Raw genomic sequence first — 23855 nt, forward strand, 5'->3', positions numbered from 1 at the left:
TATGTCAGAGCAGCTTTAAATAATGTGTTGAGTTTAAGGGACCTGTTGTGAGGGGCAAAATCATAGGGAATGTTATGATGTGTATGTGTTTGTATGTCAGGAAACACATTTTATCTGAATTTAGCAGTTGGTTTTGAAAGGTAGACTGTGTTGGGAGTGTGTTTCCTGTCTGAACTCTGTTGCTGTAGCTGTCTGGCCACAACAGCACCCTGTTCCTGCACCTAGTTTTCGATAATCTACATATGTTATTTTACAGTATTGGTCATATAATAGTTATATTTTGTTGAAAATTTTTTGTTTGATCTGACTGTGATGTTTTCTCTGTAGTGCTGTTCTTCAGAGAAGCAAACCTCAGACTCTGACAGTATGCCAAGTGGAGAAAGTGCTCGCGATGGACGGGAAAATGGTGAGATCTTCAGTTTATTCTTCTCTGATTACACATTTGGCTTTGATTTGTTTCCTTTTTTTCTAATCTGACTTACAGTTCTTCTGTCTTTCTCTTTATTAGTGTTGTTTGCTAAGGCAAGTATTACTATTGCTCATATTCAGCAACTGCATAGCAGCACCCTGGGAACTACCTAAAACACCCAAATCATTCACATAGTAATCCATTAAAAATCCCTCAGAACACCTCATCAAAAAACACAACAGCTCAGAGAGCTTTAAAAACCACATAGAAAGTCTCTCCCTGTGAGAAAAAAACACCCAAAACACCCTAGAAACTGCATAGAAAATCAGAGCACTTAATCAACTACACAACAACTCCGAAAGCCTTAGAGAGTAAATAGAAACTCCCTCATTGTGAAAAGAACACAAGAAACACTTTATAAACTGCATAGCAACACCATGGAAACCATCCAAAACACCCTAGAAACCACATAGCAACGTGTGAAAAACCACTCAGAACACTTTATTAACTGCACAACAATTCAGAATGACTTAGAAACCACATAGCAACTTCCTCACTGTGAGTACAAACACTCATAAAACCTTAGAAACTGCATGGCAACACCCTGGCAACCATCTATAACACCCCAAAAACCACACAGCAATGTGTTAAAAATTGCTCAGAACACTTTATCAACAACACAAGAACTTAGAAAGCCTGACAAACCACATTGCAACTCCCCCACTATGTGAAAAACGCCAATAACACCTTAGAAAATAGCATAGCAACACCCTGGCAACCATCCAAAACACCCTATAAACCAGGGGTCACCAAATCTGGACCTCAAGATCCATTTTCCTGCAGAGTTTAGCTCTTACCCTAATCAAACACACCTGAGCATGCTAATCAAGGTCTTCAGGATCATTAGAGAATAACAGGTAGGTGAGTGTGATCAGGGTTGGAGCTAAACTCTGCAGCGCATTGGACATCCAGGGTAAGATTTGGGGAACCCTGCTGTAAACCAAATAGCAACATGTTAAAACCACTCAGAACCACTAATCAACAACTCAGAAAGCCTTAGAAACCACATAGCAACTCCCTCATTATCAGAAAAACACCAGTAACACCTTAGAAAACTGTAAAGCAACACCCTGGCGACCAACCAAAACACACTAGAAACCACATGGCAATGTGTTAAGAAACTCTTAGAACACCTTATCAACAACACAAGAACTTAGAAAGCCTGAGAAGCCACATAGCAACTTCCCCACTATGTGAAAAACACCAGTAACACCTTAGAAATAGCATAGCAACACCCTGGCAACCATCCAAAACACCCTATAAACCACATAGCAACATGTTAAAACCACTCAGAACCACTAATCAACAACTCAGAAAGCCTAAGAAACTACATAGCAACTACCTTACTATGAGAAAAACACCAATAAAGCCTTAAAAACTGCATAGCAACACCCTTGCAATGATCCAAACACTTTAGCAACCACATAGCAATGTGTAAAAAAAACACTCAGAACACCTTATCAACAACACAGCTCAAAAAGTCTAAGAAACCACATAGTGACTCTCTCAGTGTTAGAAAAGAAACATTACATCTTAGAAACCGTATAGCAACACCCTGGCAACTATCCAAACACCCTAGAAACCACATAGAAATGTGTTAAAAACATTCAGAGCACCTTATTAACAACACAACAACTCAGAAACCCTTAGAAACTATGGAGGAACTACCTCACTGTGAGTAAAAACACCCATAACACCTTAAAAACTGCATAGCAACACCCTGGCAACAATCCAAAACACCCTAGCAACCACATAGTAATGTGTAAAAAAACACTCAGAACACCTTATCAACAACACAGCTCAAAAAGTCTAAGAAACCACATAGTGACTCTCTCAGTGTTAGAAAAGAAACATTACATCTTAAAAACCGTATAGCAACACCCTGGCAACTATCCAAACACTCTAGAAACCACATAGAAATGTGTTAAAAACATTCAGAGCACCTTATTAACAACACAACAACTCAGAAACCCTTAGAAACTATGGAGGAACTACCTCACTGTGAGTAAAAACACCCATAACACCTTAAAAACTGCATAGCAACACCCTGGCAACAATCCAAAACACCCTAGCAACCACATAGTAATGTGTAAAAAAACACTCAGAACACCTTATCAACAACACAACTCAGAAAGTCTTAGAAACCACATAGTGACTCCATCATTGTTAGAAAAAACCCATAACATATTAGAAACTGCATAGCAACACCCTGGCAACTGTCCAAAACACCCAAGAAATCACATAGGAATGTGTAAGAAACCAACCAGAACACCACATCAATATCACAACTATAAAAGCCTTAGAAACCACATAGTGACTCCTTCATTGAAAGAAAAAAAACATCTTAAAAATGCATAGCAACACCCTGGCAACCACTCAAAACATCAATATCATTGCGTTTTTGTTGGCAAGAAACACTCACAATTTCTTCTGAATGTAAAAATATTGTTTCTCAATTTTCTTCCCTCTATCTCTCAGACACGCACTGTATTCTTTTTTTTTTTTTCCCTGAGCTTTGTCACAGGCGCACTATTAGCAATCAGGAAGTCTTTATGCAGGATGTTGATTGTTTATGGTTATCATTGTTTGGACCAGTGAAAGTCTTTATTAGCTTTGGCCTAATTTCGCAGATTGTGTCTGTAGACCCTGGTGAAAAAACCAGCTAAAACCAGCCTAGGCTGGTTGGCTGGTTTTAGCTGGTCAACCAGCCTGGTTTTAGCTGGTCATAGCTGGGAGGCAGGCTGGTTTTAGAGGGGTTTTGGCCATTTTTCCAGCCTGGCCAGGCTGGTCAGGCTGGTCTTAGCTGGTCAGGCTGGGAAACCACCAGCTAAAACCAGCCTGACCAGCCTGGCCAGGCTGGGAGACCAGCTAAAACCAGCCATTTCCAGCTTAAACCAGCTAAGACCAGCCAACCAGCCTAGGCTGGTTTTAGCTGGTTTTTTCAGCAGGGGACCAAACATATCTTTGCATTTTACTGAACCATCAACCGTGTGTTTACAGGTAAACCCAAGCGAGGTGCACTGTCAGAGCTAACGGGCACCGTAAGCCGAGCCGCAGGGAGAAAGATCACAAGAATTATCAGTTTCTCCAAGAGAAAGCCTCCACTGCCAGGAGACGCCCGCACATCACTCGACCAGGATCCTCGGTGTGGTAGGAGACCCATTTTTCCCTTTCTCGGATTACAATACCCATGACTCTCTCCACCTGTTATTTTCAACTTCTCTTTCTTAGCCTTTGATGTCAGACAGTGAAGCGGAATAAATCTACACCATGAAACCGAGTTGGGCGTACTGTAATAATTGCTGTAATTCTTTGTGTGTGTGTTAGGTTATGTAGGAGTGCTGTTAAATCAGTGCTGGAAGGAACACTGGTGTCGTGTGCGGGCCGGATTTCTTTACCTTTACCATGAAAAGGGAGAACAGCGGGTCCCACATACCACTGTAACTCTAAAGGGATGCGAGGTTGTCCCAGGCCTCGGGCCCAAGCACCCCTTTGCCCTGAGGATATTGAAAGGAGGTTCAGAGCTGACAGCTTTAGAGGTACTAAATGTTTTATGCAACATTTTTATAGCAGTTTTTATAAAGCTGTATTTTGGCAGTTGGAAAACATGCTACAAGAAAATTGATTCTTGTTTTTTTTTTTTTTAATTTGTTTTTTATTTCCAAATCTGAGTTTATGTCTGTGTGTGCTACCGTATATTTTGTCTCCGGCTCTGTTTGTGCTTGTAGCTCATGTTTGTTCCTGTGTGTGTTTGTTGTGTTAGGCAAGTTGTTCGGAGGACATGGGCCGCTGGCTGGGAGTCTTGTTGGCAGAAACCGGTTCTTCTGCTGACCCAGAGTCCCTACATTATGACTATGTAGATGTGGAAACTATTGCCAACATCCGTACTGCTGCCCGTCACTCTTTCTTGTGAGTTGAGGGTTAAGAAGTTTTTAGATTTGGTCAACTTGTTGCTTTTGACTACCTTAACTGTTCTCGTTTCTTTTCCTGTTTATTTAGATGGGCAACCTCCACAGATTCGAGAACGTATGATGAGGTCCCTTTCGAAGCCATAGAGGTTTGTGGTCGCAGATGAACAAACATTTTGTCATGTGCTTGCACACTAATGCTTTTTACAGGCCAAATGTTTCACAACACTCCCTCCAAAACAAAACACTTCACAAAAAAGCACTTTTTATATCCACAGACTTAAATGTGAAGCACATACAGTTTGAGGTCAAAAGTTTACATCCCCCTTTCAGAATCTGCAAAATGTAAATTATTTTACTAAAACAAGAGGGATCATACAAAATGCATGTTATTGTTTGACCTGACCTAAATAAGATATTTCACATAAAAGATGTTTACATATTGTCCAAAACAGAAAATAATAGTTGAATTCATAAGAATGACCCCGTTCAAAAGTTTACATACCCTTGATTCTTAATACTGTGTTGTTACTTGAATGATCCAAAGCTGTTTTTTTTTTGTTCTTTGTTTTGTTTTGTTTAGTGATAGTTGTTCATGAGTCCATTGTTTGTCCTGAACAGTTAAACTGCCTGATGTTCTTCAGAAAAATCTTGTAGGTTTCACAAATTCTTTAGGTTTCCAGCATTTTTGTGTACAACAATGACTGCATGATTTTGAGATCAATCTTTTCACATTAAAGACAACTGAGGGACTCATATGCAACAATTACAGAAGGTTCAGATGGTCACTGATGCTCTAGAAGGAAAAACCATGCATTAAGAGCCTTTTTGTTCAAAATCTTTTGAACAAAATTGAGATTTTTCTTATTTTGCCTAATTATCATATTTTTCCATTTAGTACTGCCCTTCAGAGACTACAGAAGATAGTTACACATTTCCCAGAAGATAAAATAAGTTAAATTTACTCTGATCTTCAAATTCAAAAAGTTGTTAATGCATAGTTTTTCATTCTGGAGCATCAGTGAGCATTTGAACCTTCTGTAATAGTTGCATATGAGTATCTCAGTTGTCCTCCGTGTGAAAAGATGGATCTCAAAATCATACAGTCATTGTTGAAAAGGGTTCAAATACACAAAAATGCTGAAAAACCAAAGAATTTGTGGGACCTGAAGGATATTTGTAAAGAGCAGGACAAACAAAGGACTCATAAACAACTATCACTAAACAAAAAAAAAAACACAGCTGTGGATCATTCAGGTAAGAACACAGTATTAAGAATCAAGAGGATGTAAACTTTTGAACGGGCTCATATTTATAAATTCAATTTGTATGATCCCTTTTATTTTAATATAATAAATAACATTTTGCAGATTCTGAAAAGAGGGTGTAAACTTTTTGACCTCAACTGTAGAAAGAACTCATGTACATGCAACATAGTGAAATCATTATCTAATTTATTTGTTGTTTCAAGAAGAGTCTTCTCTGTGAGCATGGCGATTCTGTTAACCTCAGATTCAACCATAGCTTGTTTTAGAAGAGGTCAGATGTATCTTTGTGCCTTTGTGTGCGTGTGCCATGACTGGTCTTTAATGAAAGATGAGAAGTGTGTGATGAGTCTGTGTGCAGTAATCAGGGGTTAGAGCAGGTTCATTCGTCATGGCCTCTGGCCTCTGAGTGGCTTGTTAAATCCGTGCTGAACCTTCAGAAACCCGCACAGAAGCTTCAGTTCTCCATCTGTGCGTGCCTCAAATCATGTGATCAGGTTACACAATAAAAAGTAAAAAGTTTCTAACTAATCAATGTTAAAGGAGTCATGAGGGAATTTTGGTTTGACCTCTTTAATCATTTGTTGCATAGTAATATGAGGGACACAAATGGCATTGGAACCGTATGAAGCACCATACAGTACATTTGTTTATATAGACAGCATCTAACCTAGTACACTTTTTCTCTTCAGCATGAAAGTGAGAGGTTGAGGGGAGGAGCACAAACGAAACGTCGTTCTTCTTTCTCCAGCAGTGACGCAGGAAAGCCCAGTCCACAAATCACTCTAAAGCGCCATGGCTCCAGTGAGTCCCATCACACTCTGCACTGCGCTGGTTGTGCTTATAACAAACACAGCTGTTGGATTCAGCTTTGTCTTTAACATATGATGGTTTTAAGTTTTTATTAGCAGACTGCTCAACTCCATTTTGGCCATTTTGAAAATTCTTGTCACATCAAAAGCAGTCAGAATGATGTAACCTGAGCTTAACAAGACATTTTTGTGTGATCTACAGCTTTCTGCATTTTCACACATATTTTCTCACACCAGAGTGCTAAGAGCTTTGCCACCTTCCCACAGACTTCTAGGGTCTGATCTTTGACCTCTACTTGACATTTCAGACGCAAATCAATACGGGAGGTATGGGAAAACGCGAGCACAGGAGGACGCACGCCGGTACTTGAAAGAAAAAGAAGACCTGGAGAAAGAAATAGACGGTATCAGAAGTGCACTGGTCTCATTGCGGAATAAAAAACGAGAGGCAAAAGAGAAGATGAAGGGTGCAACGGGTGAGAAAACAAGCTTTTCTGTCTATTCAATGAGATATTCAGTCACACTTTCAAAATATTCAAACACAAACGCTTTTAATTTAATATTTTAGTAATAATAATAGTTCATCAATTTTAATTTGTGAAAAATCACAATCTTTTGTGTGCACTAGGCTTACTTAAAGGATTAGTTCACTTCCAGAATAAAAATTTCCTGATAATTTACCCACCCCCATGTCATCCAAGATGTTTATGTCTTTCTGAGGAAAACCTTCCAGGATTTTTCGTCATATAGTGGACTTAAACAGTGGCCAACGGGTTGAAGGTCCAAATTGCAGTTTCAATGCAGCTTAAAGGGCTCTGTGTGATCCCAGCCAAGGAATAAGGGTCTTATCTAGCGTAACAATTGTCCATTTTCTAAAAAAAAAATGTATATACCGTTATTAACCACAAATGCAGAAGTATGGACCCAGTGTTTACAAAGTGATCATGCAAAGAAAGTCACACTCCCTTTACAAAAAAAGGTAAAATAACGATGCCGGACAATTAGATAAGACCTTTATTTCTCTGCTTTGATCGTGTAGAGCCCTTTGAAGCTGCATTAAAACTGTTATTTGGACCTTCAACCTGTTGACCACTGTTGATGTCCACTATATGGAGAACAATCCTGAAAAGTTTTCCTCAAAAACCTTCATTTCTTGTCGACTGAAGAAAAAAAGAAATGAACATCTTGGGTGGGTAAATTATCAGGAATTTTTTATTCTGGATGTGAACTAATCCTAGTGTCTTTAAACTCATGTTGACATAATTTCTTTACATTTATATGGTCATAATGGATCTCCCAACATTTGTAAATTAAACTATGTACACGTGCAGATAAACAGAAGTTGGCTTTAGAGGAGCGTGTAGCCCAGTTGGAAGACAGCTGTCGGGTGAAAGAGGGAGAGCGTGTGGACCTAGAGCTCAAGCTCACACAGGTGAAGGAGAGCCTGAAGAAATCTTTGGCTGGTGGAGAACTGGGGGCCCCTGCAGAGTCCAAACCTACAAACAAGGTACACACTGGACCTAAAAAGCAAATAGGTCCATTGGAATGAATAGTTTGATCAAAATTGTTAAATATGCTGTTTTCCTTACAGACTCAAAAGACGGAGACTCAGTATATTGAGTCGTTTCTCCCTGTCAACTGCGCTTCTGAAATTCGCAAGCGGCCCCTTTCCATCTATGCATCCACTAAGGGAAATGTTATGCAGAAAGCCAAGGTAAACTCATCAGCGTTCACAACATTATCCAGTGCAGATAATCCAAGCAGAACAGCTTGCTGCATCAATAGAGATCACATTAAACCATTCAGCCCATTTCTAATGAGTTTCATCGATCAGTTGGCAGTCCTGCTATTAAGATCTTATATGTTGCAGAATAGGCTTGTTTGTTTGTGTGTGTGTGTGTGTGTGTTACTTATACCTTACTGCTTTGTTTTTACCCAGGAATGGGAATCCAAGAAGGGGAATTAAACCGCTGATCTAGAAAACCTACAGACTTAAGACTTTGTGGATGTCAAGGTTAACATGAGGATTTTTCAACCACCTTTTCTCCAATACAGACTGCTGTATATGCAAATCTTTTAACTATGATGACTGCCACTATTCTGACTTTATAATGGGGTCGGAATGACAAAGCAGCAGTTCTATTATAATACTTCAGGGTCAAAAGATATCCTCTTCAAGGTATCTTGTGAAGTCCCATGTTACCAGCACAAAATATTGAAGGATTGACACAGTATGAGGAAATAATAGTATGTCCATTGAAAGTGCAAGAAAGACTTGTGGGTAGGTTGTAAAGGATACAGAAAGATGGGAATGCAAGTGTAAGACAAACCACTTAAAAATAGTATTTTAAGAGAGTCATGGTGATTGATTTGTACAAAGTGTTTTTTTTTTTTTTACTCCATTGCTTATACCATTTTTCAACTCTGACCCTCGAGGTCCACTTTCCTGCAGAGTTTACCTCCAACCTTGATCAAACTCACCTGCCTGCAACTTTCTAGTAATGATGAAGAGTTTGATTAGGGTTGGAGCTAAACTCTGCAGGAAAATGGACCTCGAGGGCCAGAGTTGAGAACTCCTGGCTTACACAGTACTTCTGGGGTAGCTCCTGCTCTTAACCAAGTGGTGCTAATAATGGTGTACATATAATTGTAAATATTTTAACATCCCTTTTTTTCCTTTTTAAATCTAGCCTCAATGTGTCTAACTGATATTTCTGTTTGTAACCTTTTGTTTTTCCCTGCCAATTTCTTTACCACCTTTTAATGTGAGTAACATTTGCACTTTAAATGTCTTTAGACATGGAGATGGGAATATTCTTTTAATAAAGAGAAAAAAAAAAAGTGCTTTTGTTTCCTTTGTTATAGTCTTGCATGGGAATTAAGAGTTAGAAACAACATATGGCATTACTGAGATTTAATACAAACCAGCCAAATGAAGTGAACATTCATATTTCTTACAAACAGATGTGCAGTTAACCCTATGCAACTAGATTCTCAAAAAAAAAAAAAAAAAAAAAAAAAAAGCCACTGCAAAACCTGCCATTTCCTTAAAAACTGGACTTACAGAAAGATAACTAATTGTCAGTTAAATTAGTAATGAACTTGTAAAACATTTTATGATATCTCAACACTGGTGAGAAACTGACCCTTCAAGAGTTCACCAAAAAAGGGGGTTTAAACAATGACCTCTTAGTGTCAGTTTAACATGCACCTGAACAGAGGTTTCATAAAACGTTTAATAATTAAAAACAAACATTTTTAGAAGTACAAAAGATCACAATTTACATCAGCATTTACAGTTCACACTCAGGGGGCAAATCAACAGTCAGTTCATTGATCGTCTGTAGGAAGGCCTCCATTTCATCAACATATTCCACTGCTGTATGAGATAAAAGACAAATGTTTAACAGGGCATAAACAACATTGTCAACTTTAAGTTAAATTTCCAAATACATCCATTAACGTACCTCTGGACATCTTTAAAGGTGAGAGTGGCAAACATGGTTCCAGAACAAGCTCTTCCACAGGTGAAGCAGTCGGCCATGTTTGTTTTCCCAGACCAGCCAGAGAAAAACGACTGAGGTAGACTTCGTCTGGAACACCGTAGGTCTCAAACTCTGCAAATTTAACAAGAGGCAGAATTGTCAAGAGCTAAAATATATACACAAGTTTAGTTCCAAAAGGCATAAAACGGCAAACATCTTACCGCTTGGATTGTATGGGAAACACTTTTCAATCTCTGGCAACTCCTCACCAGCTGGCTGAGTAGGAACCTTACACTGTTGGAGCAAAATACATTTATAAAAAAAAAAAAAAATATCAACCTACAAACAACTTTCACAGAGTGTTTTCTGCATGTCAAAAACAAACCTTGGCTTCAGCAGGTTTAGTCTTCTGCTCTGCTTTCTGAGACGCTGCTGGGGTGGCGACAACCTTATTTATGACTCCCAAAGCTTTTCGGCTGGATTGCAGAGGAGCTCCAAGACGTGCCTTTCCTGTCAGAGGTGTTCTCAAGCACTGATCTAAAAATGTGAAACGGAAATTAGGACTGTTAATGAACGGTCCATTTTTGGTTGTTTTGACGAAGTCTATATTTTGCACTGACCTGGAGCAGAATGAAGTCTGTTCTGGCGAGATTTGATGGCTGGAGTGTTCAGTCTGCCGTTCTCCTGATCCAGGAAAATCATGGTGTCCATAACTATAGCTTTAAAAAGTGTAGACAGGGAAAGGTTGAAAAGCACCTCAATGAAACGTAAAGTTAGCTTACTTGGTTCAAATAATGCAATTCATTCTTTGTATCGAGTATTGAGTTTTACCTCAAACTAAAAAAAAGCCCCGCGGAATATAGATGAGTTTTATCACTACGTACAATCATGTTAACTTACACTTGGTCGTTTACAGTTAAACCTTACCGTTTCTCTGTGTGTAATCTTTCCTTCTCTACTCAAGCAAAACGACGTTTGTTTTGGTTTCGAGTTTCCCGGCTGAGTTTTAAAAGGCAACCTGCTTCCTGATTGGCTGATGGATTTCCTCATTGACCAGGCGATGCTCTTAGTTCACTGTGTTAGCACGACAGTGCCACCGTATGGTCTGAGTGAGTAAAGCAAAAGGATTATAGATGATCAATGAAACGTTAGCGGTGATGCTCGAATAGCGTTCAGCCAGACACAGAGCCGTTTCAGACAGTAAAACCGAACGAAAGACATTGAAATTTAAAAATAAATCACTTAAAATGTAGATTGTAGAGTAGATTGGAAGATAGATGAATGAATAAATGAGTGAGTGGGTGATTAGTAGTCAGATGTTTCATTATTATTTTGAATATATCATCATGCCAAATTTTCTCAAGGAAAAGAGGGCTTGCACTTACCTCACGATTTGGTCAGTTACCCGGATGTGCGGCCAAACTGGCGATACCCAGAGGTAAACAACAGCATGGATTGCATGGTTAATGTGCTACTCAGTATGTTTTTCTGCTAATTTATGCTCTTTAAACCATGGAAGAAACATGTGGAAGCTGCTAAATCATATGGAGAAGGACTTAGTAAGCAAAAGTGCATTATTTTGACAAACTAAAGTTAATAGGTGGTAAAGATATGTCTGAGCAGTATTAAGACATTAGCATAATATTTCACCTAACTGGAAATAAAAAAGAACAAACATGAATTTTGTTAAGATTCTGGAAAACCTGGTTCAGTTTGTCCAACCACAAATGCCTTTTGTTCCTCAGATAGTTTTTTGCACTCTTCTCTTAGATTTGTTATAACTTTTGGCAGTCTGTAGTACTCCAAATGTTTTTCCCCATCTGACCGATTAGTACAGACCAAAACATGACAATAATTGATCATTTTCAGCAGCAAAAAATGCAAGTTTCGTTCGGTAAGGTGGCATTGTTTACATTCAGTGCCACAATATGATTTAAATGTAAACACGACCGGTGTTACAAATTAGCTTATTTGCTTATTACTGATCTAGAAATATTTCATAATCGCATGTTTCTTTGTTTTCTTCATTCTTGTTTTAATATTAAAACTTTATTTACAGGTTTGAATGAGATTTGCATTAACGTGGAATCACAGTGCGGACCCCACCGTACCGTCATACATGCATACACTGACCATTAATGCTTTTATTTAATGCCATTTATTATGGTCAGTGCTTATGAAGTTTACAGCATCCTTACAGCGCATTACGTTTACCTAGCAAAACAAAGCAAGATGAAAAACGGGTAAAGCATTGAACCCTTAAAGGACTAGTTCACCCAAAAATGAAAATTCTGTCATTAATTATTCACCCTCATTTCGTTCCAAACCTGTCAGACCTTCATTCATCTTCGGAACTCAAATTAAGATATTTATGATGACAGCAACCCAACTGAAACATTTTAGGCCCAGAAAAGTGGTTCAACCATAATTTTACAAAGCTACACGAAGACTTAAACAAAAATTGTTTAAAAAATCAAGACTTTATTTAAATAAAGACTTTATTCAACAATTCTCACCCAAGTCATGTCCTCTGACGAAAAGTATTCAAAAAGTATTCTCATAGCTTATGATTGAACCACGAAAGTCACATGGACTGTTTTAATGATGTCCTTACTACCTTTCTGGGCCTTGAACATGTTAGTTGCATTGCTGTCTATGCAGGGTCAGAAAGCTCTCGGATTTCATCTAAAATATCTTAATTTGAGTTCCGAAGATGAACGAAGGTCTTACAGGTTTGGAAAGACGTGAGGGTGAGTAATCAATGACAGAATTTTCATTTTTGGGTGAACTATTCCAAATAAATCAGTAATGTGAAGGCAATTGCTTAAGAAAGAGTGGACGCGTAGAACAGCGTCCTTCTTTGTGTCCTGCTGCTGCTGCTGATTTATGTGTGTCCATGTAATCTTCACTTTCCTTCTTGTGTAGAAACACTTGCTTCAATGCAACAAAGAACCAAGTCCAGCTTCTTGTTACAGGGCACTATTTAATTGTAATTGATGGGGAGTCAACAGTCTTTTCACTTGTACAGTCATTTTTGGAGATGGGAGGTAGAGTTGTTCATCCATTAGAATAAAAGGTAGTAGAGCCAGTAGAAAATATTGACGAGGAAAAATACCATTGGGAAGAATATACGTGCATGTCTGTCAATGTTGTTAGGATTCTCAACACTCATCATGGATGCTGCTCGGCGAGACATTTGCTTTACGGAGGACAAACTGCACCCCTTCTGTTTCTTCTTGTCTGTGGTCTCATTGCCTTCGCGTGTCACAGATTGCTCAGGCGTCTCCTGCTGAGTGGATTCTTCTGTCTGCATCTTTTTGGGTGACGTTGAATTTGCCAAGTGAGTTGTGCCATTTGACTCCTCAAATTCTTTGAGCAGTTCCTGTGAAAATGCAACATAAAAATTAAGAAATACAACAAGTTGTGAAATGTGTAAACACTATCCACAGGTTTCTCACCCTTTGCACATCTACAATGGTCTGGTGCTGCATGGTGCAGAAATGAGCGCAGGCATATTCCAGCAGAGCACCGAAGATGAAAGTGAAACAGATGCCGAGATAGACGTCGATAGCTTTAATGAAGCAGTTGGCGTTGGGAAGTGAGGTCCTGGCACCCATCATTAGTGTGGTCATGGTAAGAACAGTGGTCACCCCTGTTAAATAAATGGATTTGACAAACAAATTTAGTTTATTTCATCTAGTTTTAATATATACTTTGTAAAGTAATAAGCTCTTGGAATCACTGGCCGATGCAGGTGCGAGCTGGAACGGAGGACTGACTGATCCAGAAAGACACCCATGATAGAACCACCAGCAATGTTGAGGGCACATACGTCTCCAGAATGAAGAACAACACGTTTCTACGTAAAGAGAAATGCAGCACTAGCTTCGGGTACAAACCTGCAACAGATCAAGAATTGAGGTGAGAAGTGCAGCACTAGTTTTAGGTAACAACCTGCAACCCTTATGTCATAATTTTTCAACCTTATGCCATTTTGATGAAATACCGAGATTTAGGCCTAAACAATTATAATAAAATTAGTGAAAAAATATATGATTTCTAGAATATACACTGCCAGTCAAAAGTTTTTGAATAGTTAACAGTAAAATTATTACAAATATATTTTTACTATTTACAATAACTTCTTTCTATTTGAATATATTTTCAAATGTAATTTATTCCTGTGATCAAAGCTACATTTTCAGCATCATTACTCCAGTCTTCAGTGTCACATGATCCTTCAGAAATCATTTTAATATGCTGATTTGCTGTTCAGTAAACATTATTATTATTAACAGTATTTAAACAGGTTAGTACATTTTTTTTCAGGATACTTTGATGAATATAAAGATCCAAGGATCATAATTTTTTCATTCACTTTTGTAACATTATACACTATACTATTCAAAAGCTTGGAGTCAGTGTATATATATATATATATATATATATATTTTTTTTTTTTTTTTTTTGCTGTGCTTTGGATCTAATAAACGCAGGCTTGGTGAGCAGAAGAGAAGAGACTGTTCTTTAAAAACAATAAATCTTTAATGGCTGTAAAAAAAAATATTTTTTAGAATATATAAAGTATAAAATATAAAGTATTATAAGTATAAAAAGTTTTAAACATATACAGTAAAATATAAAGATTGGGGACTTACTCAAATATTTTCAGAAGGCTTAAAATATTTTTTTAAATATACAAATATAAAATACATGTAAATATATAAAAGATAATTTATACAAAAATGTAAATAAATAAAATATAAACAATAAAAATAAATATACCCTGTGTTGTTTTGATTAAATATTGAGATACAGGCCTACTTATAATAGACTTAGATATTGTAAAAAAAAGTACTATAAAAATGGTACATTAACAATAGTTAATTGATTAATTAACTATAAGGTATCTTACCATATCCTATAAAAACTATAAATGGTTCGCCTTTGCATTATATATAAAATACTATACTTTTTTTCAAGTAAAAACAGTATCTTTGATAAACAGTAAAAATATGTTCCCAGAAGTCCCTGAATGACACACATTTTATATAAATAATTTTGTATCTTCTCTGTGGCTTTCCATTTTACCATATGTATTATCATTTGTTTGTGGTACATTATAATGTAAAAAGCTAGTAGTTGCAGTAGATTGGTAATATTAACATTATATCACTTAAAAATGTGTGATTATAAGTTGTAAACTATACATGCATCAACATGCCATCCTGTAATAGCATGATACATTGTCAGCATGTTTTTATGGTGCTTTTTTACTCTAAATTTTATTTTAAAAATATTTTTTTTTACAGTGAAATCAGTGTCTAGCAGCACTAGCAACCAAAAAGTAGTATGAATTTTAATCCATTAAAGAAAGAAAAGATCAAACCAAGTAACACCTGTAGAAAAAATATGCTATGTGATTGTTTGTTTTATCATTTCAAACCTTAAAACCTCTTTTTGTGGAATAATCGTACTTGTGCTATTTCTTTAAAATGCCATTTGGATGATCTTTTGTTATCTAATGCGATGCCAGTCATACATCTATAAGTCTGGCTTAAGTGTCCGAATTCTTTTTTGGGATTTTGTAAACCGTAATTGCGCTGTAAACCGCTTAGAAGGATGACGTCTGCCAAATGCGAAAATATAAATGTAGAATGTGACTGAAAGACCATGACTGGTACTTTTTAGTAAAATAAAATGTAAAAATGTCCAAGATATTTACAATGAAATAATATAATTAATTTTACCTGTTTCATACACAGCTTCAGATACAGATGTGTAGTAGCTCTCCACACTGTACTGAGCCAGACGCAGTGTATCTAACCCCTTCACAGAGTCATTCCCTCGGGTCCAGTAAAACACCACATCCTGTAAATTATAGCCCCCTGAACATGCATGCACACGCATACAGGTTTAAGAATGTGTACAGCCTGCTCTTGAATAATCAATACAATAAAATGCATGTGCATTTGTTTTGTTTGAGAGTGAAAATGCTTACAGCTTTCTAATTGCAAAGTACACTCTTGTCTATCCATAGGATACTTGGTGAGATCCATGTTGCAGGCGATGGTTGCTGTTATGCTGTGGAGAAAAGGAGGAATATTGATTGAACCATTTCAGTGGGAAGGTTCCCCAGATGCACATACATCTGCCCGGAGCAGCTGTTCAGCCTTTGGTAAGAAGTTGTAAATTCAGAGTCAGTGTTTACCGGAGAGCGTAGAGCACAGTGCCGTTGCTGAAGATGCGGATAAGACGGTTTTCCACCGTTACATCATGGAGGAAGGAACGCTTAGAATCAGGGATGAATGTATCAGGGATCCAGAGCAAAGAAACCAGCCGCCCATCCAAACTCAGACTTTCATTTCCAGGGAAAATAAGGCGGGAATCTCGCCATCGTTGTCTTAGGAAGATAGTAGCTGTGTAGTCCTAAAAATATGAGAACAGAATTGATCAGAATCCTATTAATCTGCTGCTTGAAAGAAAGTAAAAAAAAACGTTAATAGTACCATGTTAATCTCAGAAATGGCATCAATGCTGGCAATATCCAAACTCATTCCAATTTTAACAGGCCCCTCTGTGGAAACAAAGAAATGTGTTTTTATTATTGGGTTTGAATTATTGAAATAACTATATGTGTTTTATTTCTCCATCTATATTTAATTAGCCTTACGGTTAAAGTTTGGCCTTAGATATCGATTGTAGCCTTTCATCAGCTTCTGTATGGTGGGCTGCAGTTGCGAATCATTCCACTCGCCATAATGACTCCCATAAAACCCTCTTTCACTGGGAGACAGGGAGAAATGTTAACAATGTGGATGTCCAGCGATTCTTAGTCTCAGTGCATCAGCTGTTTATCTCTCTACTCACCCGTTTGTAATCAGCAGAAATAGACTCATCCAGAACAGAAGATAGAACAGCATTCTGTGATAATGTGATACAGATGAACGGTGGCTGTGAAGAGGATTTAAGACAAACATTTTGTTAAAATCGTCCCCATCAAAGATGGATTACAGCTGTATGACATTTCGGGCACCAACTGCTCTGATCGTCCTCTGATGGTGTGTGTCACCCCACACACTGTTTTTTTTTTTTTTCAGGGATCATACGAATTAGAGAATCAAATCTTGTAATTGCGCCTTTGTATTCCATATTTGCCTGTTGAAATGTCTTAGACTTCTAAATATAGTTCTTATAATTCTTATATAGAACTTCTCGTGTGGTTTGTTAAAAGGAGAGTTCACCCAAAAATAAAAAAATTCTGTCATCGTCTGTCCAGGGTTTGTTCAAGGCGCTTAAAGTGCTTGAAGTACTACTACTTGAATATGACTTTTTGAAATTGAAGGCCTTGAAAGCCCTTGAAAATAGCAATATTCCTGAAGAGGAACTTGAAAAGGGCTTGAATTATTGAAAGACAATGTATCTGTGAAATAACAAATAAGTGTTTAATTTTTTTCAGTAAGCACATATCTTTTCACACAAAATTCACGCAATTCAAAAAACATCACACCTTTTTCGCTTATTCCGGTTAATGTCAAAACTAGTGAGCTAAGCCAGTAGTACACTCTTAAAAATAAAGGTGCTTAAAAGGTTCTTCACAGCGATGCCATAGAAGAACCATTTTTGGTTTCTTTCCTTTTTATAACCTGAAGAACCTTCTTTCGCCACAAAGAACCTTTTGTGAAACAGAAAGTTTCTTCAGATGTTAAAGGTTCTTTATGAAGCCATTTAGACAAAAAAGGTTCTTCTATGGCATCGTGAAGCACCTTTATTTTTAAGAGTGTAGTACTGACAATGTCATCATGTAAACATGGTTGAAGATGCGAAAAGAGGAATAAATAAACCGAATCAATCAATTGAGTCATTTATGCTGAAACCGCTCCGATTGATTCCGATTGATTGACTTCGATCAAATTAAAAGAGCCATTCATTTTTGAATTATAACATCGCTTGTAATGATATTTAAAAGCATGTAATAATGGGTGAAATGGAGCTTTTCAAATTTCCTAAGCAGTTAAATAGAAATGATTTACTGTTTCAAAGTGCTCCTGTCAGATCACGTATTGCAAATCATTATTTCTTAGCACTTCAAATCCTGTATTTCAAATCATTTGATTTAGAACAGGATTTTGGAGTGGTTTCATGAATCATTTAACTTACATCAGAGCTTCAAATTGCGTATAGCAAACCATTTGGTTTAGACTGGAACTTTTAGTAATGCAAATCATTAGATTCAGATCGGGACTTCTGAGCACGTCACAAATCATTAGATTTAGATAGGAACGGGTTTGTGAATAATTTCTCGAATTAAATGATTCAAATCAAATGATTTGTGATACCAATTTGAAGTCCCGATCTGAATAAAATGGTTTGCAATCCCGAGTCTAAGTCAAAGGATTTGTGATCCACATTCCAAGTCCTGATCTGAAATGACGGTTCACAAATCATTTTTCAGATCAGGACTTTGGTGCAGGTTTTCGAATCATTTAATTCAGTTTGGGACTTTGCAGCGCGTATGGCGAATTATTCCCAGATTGCACATGTACGTCTGCAAGTTGTCTGTTAAAGATCACTTAATCTGGAAAGCATCTGCTAGTATGTACAAACATCTCACAGACATCTGTAAGATGTCAGTTTTACATACATTCTAAATCATAAACATCTTAAAGACATCTAATACACGTCTATTTGACATCTGATAGGAAACATCCTGCAGCAAACACTCTGAAAAATGATGATGAGCAAACACTCTGAAAAATGTCTTCTGGATGTAAATGCAGAAGTCAAATAGATGTAAAAACAAAAAAAGAAGTTAGTATATTTAGAATTTGATAAGTAAGATCTCTGATTGAAAAAAAAAAAGTAGTGCTTGAAAAGTCCTTGAAAGTCCTTGAATTTTGTTTTACAGTATATGTACCAGGGTTGGGGTCAATTCAGGAATGAACTCAACAATTCCAATTCAAAGAAGGAAATGGAATTGGAATTGGAATTCAACAACAATTATAGGAAACAGAGTTGGAATTGAATTGGAATTACAGGAAGTGGAATTCAATTCAGGGAAATTCCACAGAATTCCGTTTATTGCTGTTTCTGAGCATTTATTTGTGATTGCATTTAGAGACATACATTTGAACTTTATTTATGATGCTTTACAAATATCAAGTAATGTATGAAATAGAGTTGATCAAATGCAAGTAAATAAAAATGAGAACTGTACATTTATGAATTAATAATTGAATGACAGTGGTGATAAGTTTCTGGATGTACTATACATTCGATATATGATTACCACATAATATATGTCTCAACTCACAAAAAAATGAGTCATGTTCATTCATGTATTTCATTCACTTTTTATTGCATCGAATTATCATCATTTCCTGAAATTTGGCATGTGAAATGATCATGCTTAACATACTAAACATACAGTACATTGTATTTCTTTTATATCTTTGTTGTTTATGTGATTTACAATATTTAATGTGCTATAAACTATTAAGCATTTATTATTTAGCAACTCAAGTGGAATTTAGTGGAATTTATTTGATTTCAAATCTGTTTCCTGACATTCCAATTCAATTCCAATTCCATTTCCTGTCAGCTGCATGCAATTCCAATTCCATTCCAGGAAGTGAATTGGAATTTACCATTCATTCTCAATTCAATTCATGAATGGCCCCAACCCTGATCTGTACGAACCCTGTCTGTTATTTGCTCATCCTCAAGTTTTCCAAACCTGTTTGTTGAACATAAAAGAAGATTGTTGGAGTTGCAGTTGCTTGTCTTAACCGACTTACATAGTAAAAAAAATACTATAGAAGTCAATAGGGGCCAGAAACTTTTTGCCTTCAAAATATCTTCTTTTATATTCAACAGATGAAAGGAAGTCAAAGAGGTTTGGAACAAATTAAGAATATTCATTTTAAGATGAATTATCCTTTTAAATGGCTGATTTGAATGGAATAGCAGAAGTTTTCACAACTTTTTAAAGCCTAATGAACACAATTTTTAAATTCCATGATATTTCTAGATTTTCAGTTGTTGTTGGAATCTTTTTGCAGTATTAATACAATAATCAATATATATATATATATATATATAATTGTTAATTCTATTAATACTGTTGAATGCCTTTATAATTAGTTAATTGAGCACATTCAAGCACTGTTTCTCTATATTAATTGTTAATATTAATTTTTTATTTGCATTTTTATTCCAGGTCCTGGAGCACTGGTCCTGTTAACCCTCCTTAGTACCCATAACTTTAATGTCCCAGAACTTTACCACAAGATGGCAGCAGTCCTCTCTGCCCACACGCAATTGCACCACCAACAGCTTTTCATTAACGTACCATTTTATTTAATGCTCAACTTCCCAGTCACTCTTTCTCTTTACTTTAAGCTTAGGAAGCTGATTGCCTTGCCTCAAGACACAACAGCAATACCCACTGCAGTTATCGTCATGGGACCTGAACAAGAAGCAGTCCGTAATGAAAGGCGCTGGACCATTTTACCTCAGCCCCTACCAACCATTTCTCTCTCTCTCTCTCTCTCTCTCTCTCTCTCTCTCTCTCTCTCTCTCTCTCTCTCTCTCTCTCTCTCTCTCTCTCTCTCTCTATCTCTCTGTTTCTTTTATTCAAAGTCCCCCTCTGTTTTTCTCAATGGATTTTATTAGATTAGAGCAATCTTTCAAAATGTCAGTGCACTTCTATTTCTAAATTAGTCACATAAAATAGACCTTTCACACCCTGAGGTGTTACAGAGTACAGATCTTGAGATTATCAAGTGGCAGCAATTTCACATATACATTTTTAAATATGTGACCCTGGACCACTAAACCAGTCTTAAGTAGTATATTGTATATTTGCTGCAATAGCCAAAAATGCATTGTATAGGTCAAAATTGTTGATTGTTCTTTTATGCTAATAATTACTAGGATATTAAGTAAGGATCATGTTCCATGAAGATATTTTATAAATTTCCTACCATAAATATATCAAAGATAAATTTTTGATTAGTAATTTGCATGGCTAAATACTTTACAACAAAGGTGATTTTCTCAATATTTCGGTTTTTTTTTTTTCACCCTCAGATTACAGATTTTCAAATAGTTGTATCTTGGCCAAATATTGTCCCATCCTAACAAACCACACATTAATGGGAATCTTATTTATTCAGATGCTACATAAATCTCAATTTCAAGAATTAACCATTATGACTAATTTTGTGGTCCACCTCTGTACAGCTTTCCAGCCCAGCTCCATTATCAGTACAAAATATATCATATATATTCTCCAGAATGGAAACAATGCTCCATCTTCTTGTAGGCATGCCACTTATCTCATCATTCCCACTACATATTCTTTCTCATTTCCATCTTCCCATTCTTTAATTATTACTCTGCTCCTCCACCTCCACCTCCTCCCTCCATCCATCAGCTTTCCCCATCTCTGTCATGCCGCATGAACATCACAATGACAGCAGTTACCTGTGGAGATCTGAGATGCAGATCATTGTGGCTTTACCCTTCACTCTTCTTCTTGGTCTCTTTCTCTCTTAGTGTTCCAGCTAAATGTATCCAGGTGTTCTCAGTCCTTTTATTTGTCTTCTTTTCCTTTGGTCTTCTGACTTATTTAATTGTCTTATTGTTCTTGCTTTTTTAGGACGCAATGTGTCTCCTCCATCCAAGCATGTTTTCCCTCACACTCGTCACTTGACTGGCTCTGAGAATAACCCCTCTCTGCGTCCCCATTCCCCCGTCTCTCTCTCTCTCTCTCTTTCACTCCCTCCCTCTCCCTCTCTCTCTCTTATATACATGTGCACAGCTGTGTCAGATGCCTCTGATGGCACCTGTAGTTTTATAGATGAATCTCTCTCATTGCTTGGCTCCCTATAAATCAATGTCATTAACAATCTCATGTGGCTTGTGACATGCTGCATTATTCCAATCTCTCTCTCTCTCTCTCTCTTCCTCTCATTCAACTGCCCCCCCTTCCAGTTTCAATCTCAATGCTGATTTGTTCCTTGTAAATTTGCAGCACATTTCGCATCGGTGTCTTTCATCTCTTTTGTTTCCCGTATCCCTATCATTTTTGTCACACCTGTTACTTTTGAAGTTTCTGTAAGACAATCTATGTCATTTTATTTCCTCGTTTCTCCTTTCTATCTCTGTCTCCTGTCACGCTATTTTCTTCCTGTCTTTTCATCCTGCGTATCCGTATGTTCTTTTGGGATATCTCGGGAGCGAGTGTTTATCATTCCACCGCAGGGATTTTCACTGCTTTTTCTAATGCCAACTCTTTTTTTGGCTAACTCATTACTAGTGGTCAAACCTGGCCCACACAGAATCTGTGCAACAGAATTTGGAACGCACGTAATTCACAATGATTCACACACCCCATGCTCCTTGTGTGTGCATTAGATTCTAACTGCCCACAACACAAAAAATTTTTTTTTATCTGTCCACAATATATTTGAAATTTACAAGTCAAAAGTTCACATAGACCTTGCAGAATCTGCTAAATTTTTGTTATTTTACAAAAATAAGATGGATCATACAAAATGCATGTTTATATTTAATATGATATTTCACATAAAAGAGGTTTACATATAGTCCACAAGAGAAAATGATAGTCAAATTTATAAAAAAAATTACCAAGTTCAAAAGTTTACATACACTTGATTCTTAATACTGTGTTGTCACCTAAATGATCCACAGCTGTGTGTTTTTTTGTTTGTTTGTTTTTTAGTGATAGTTGTTCATGAGCCCCTTGTTTATTTGCTTTTTCAGTATTTTTTTGTGTATTTGAACCCTTTCCAAAAATGGCTATGATTTTGAGATCTGTCTTTTCACACTGAAGACAACTGAGAGACTGAAGGTTCAAATGCTCACTGATGCTCCAGAAGGAAGCACGATACAGTAAGAGCAGGGGGTGAAAACTTTTTGAATTTGAAGGTCAGGGTAAATTTAACTTACATTAAGTCTTCTGGGAAATGTGTAATTATCTTCTTTAGCTTCTGAAGGTCAGTACTAAATGAAAAAATATAATATTTAGGCAAAATAAGATAAATGTACACATCTCCATTTTGTTCAAAAGTTTACACCCCTGGCTCTTAATGCATTGTGTTTCCTTCCGAAGCATCAGTGAGTGTTTGCACCTTCTGTAATAGTTGCATATGAGTCCCTCAGTTGTCCTCAGTGTGAAAAGATGGATCTTAAAATCATACAGTCATTGTTGAAAAAGGTTCAAATACCAAAAAAGCTGAAAAGCCTAAATATCTGAAATATCAGTTTAGTACAAAAAAAACAAACAAACAAACAAACAAACAAAAACATGCATTTGGTAATTTAGTATGATCACTGTTATTTTGGTAAAATAATTTTCAATTTTATCAAATTCTGCAAGGCGTATGTAAACTTTTGACTTCAATATGTTTGAATATTTTTTTATATATGCTAAATTTATGTTGTAAACAGTGTTCCTAATGAAATATATTTTTAAAATTGAGAGTACATTGACTCTCAATTTCAAAAGTAAATTACAAAACGTACTTCAGGGGGAAAGGAATTATATTTACAAGCTTAAAAAACATTTTAAGGCAGTGTCTATCATCGACAAAACTAGGTGACAATATCAGTCCAAGACAATTTTCATACTGGTCATACTGTTGTATGAATTAGTTTTGGCTACAGTTTTATGAAAACAATGTATTCAGAGACACCTTTTTTCAGTTTTCACCCGCTATATAGTAGGGAAGTATACATATTCGGATCCAGCCCTACACCCTTGAAAAAACTATATCTTAGAATGTTGTCATGTTTGCCACAAATAAGTGCAGAATACAAAAAAATAGAGAAAATGAACATCAACAAATTCCATCTGGGCTTGGTTATGGCTTCATTATTTGTACGAACCT

General features: G+C 36.7%; 3 protein-coding genes across 3 annotated transcripts in view; 1 reads left to right on the forward strand and 2 right to left on the reverse strand.

Annotated features, from left to right (window-relative positions):
- The window catches only part of afap1l1a (actin filament associated protein 1-like 1a), a 44019-nt gene extending 34750 nt beyond the window's left edge, over window positions 1-9269 (forward strand). Inside the window, exons 10-19 of the mRNA XM_073820648.1 lie at window positions 328-406; window positions 3470-3619; window positions 3797-4008; window positions 4233-4378; window positions 4469-4526; window positions 6335-6446; window positions 6763-6930; window positions 7786-7961; window positions 8046-8168; window positions 8394-9269. Coding sequence (XP_073676749.1) covers window positions 328-406; window positions 3470-3619; window positions 3797-4008; window positions 4233-4378; window positions 4469-4526; window positions 6335-6446; window positions 6763-6930; window positions 7786-7961; window positions 8046-8168; window positions 8394-8420 — 1251 coding nt within the window. The 3' untranslated portion in view covers window positions 8421-9269. The remainder of the gene's footprint in view (window positions 1-327; window positions 407-3469; window positions 3620-3796; window positions 4009-4232; window positions 4379-4468; window positions 4527-6334; window positions 6447-6762; window positions 6931-7785; window positions 7962-8045; window positions 8169-8393) is intronic.
- Window positions 9270-9487: 218 nt separating this feature from the next.
- Window positions 9488-10926, reverse strand: pttg1 (PTTG1 regulator of sister chromatid separation, securin). Its single transcript, XM_073819940.1, has 6 exons — window positions 10867-10926; window positions 10560-10658; window positions 10325-10476; window positions 10161-10233; window positions 9922-10071; window positions 9488-9833 (listed from the first exon to the last, which is right to left on the reverse strand). The coding sequence occupies exons 2-6, from the start codon at window positions 10648-10650 to the stop codon at window positions 9748-9750; spliced, it is 552 nt and encodes a 183-aa protein (XP_073676041.1). The 5' UTR covers window positions 10651-10658; window positions 10867-10926; the 3' UTR covers window positions 9488-9747.
- Window positions 10927-12027: 1101 nt separating this feature from the next.
- Window positions 12028-21606, reverse strand: gabrp (gamma-aminobutyric acid type A receptor subunit pi). Its single transcript, XM_073820537.1, has 10 exons — window positions 21427-21606; window positions 16810-16893; window positions 16613-16725; window positions 16449-16516; window positions 16151-16368; window positions 15941-16023; window positions 15690-15827; window positions 13686-13838; window positions 13398-13591; window positions 12028-13321 (listed from the first exon to the last, which is right to left on the reverse strand). Exons 1-10 carry the CDS (start codon window positions 21450-21452, stop codon window positions 13004-13006), a joined length of 1395 nt encoding a protein of 464 aa, XP_073676638.1. The 5' UTR covers window positions 21453-21606; the 3' UTR covers window positions 12028-13003.
- Between the last annotated feature and the right edge of the window lie 2249 nt (window positions 21607-23855).

Source organism: Garra rufa, chromosome 16 (assembly GCF_049309525.1).
Source record: "Garra rufa chromosome 16, GarRuf1.0, whole genome shotgun sequence".
Classification (NCBI taxonomy): Eukaryota; Metazoa; Chordata; class Actinopteri; order Cypriniformes; family Cyprinidae; genus Garra; species Garra rufa.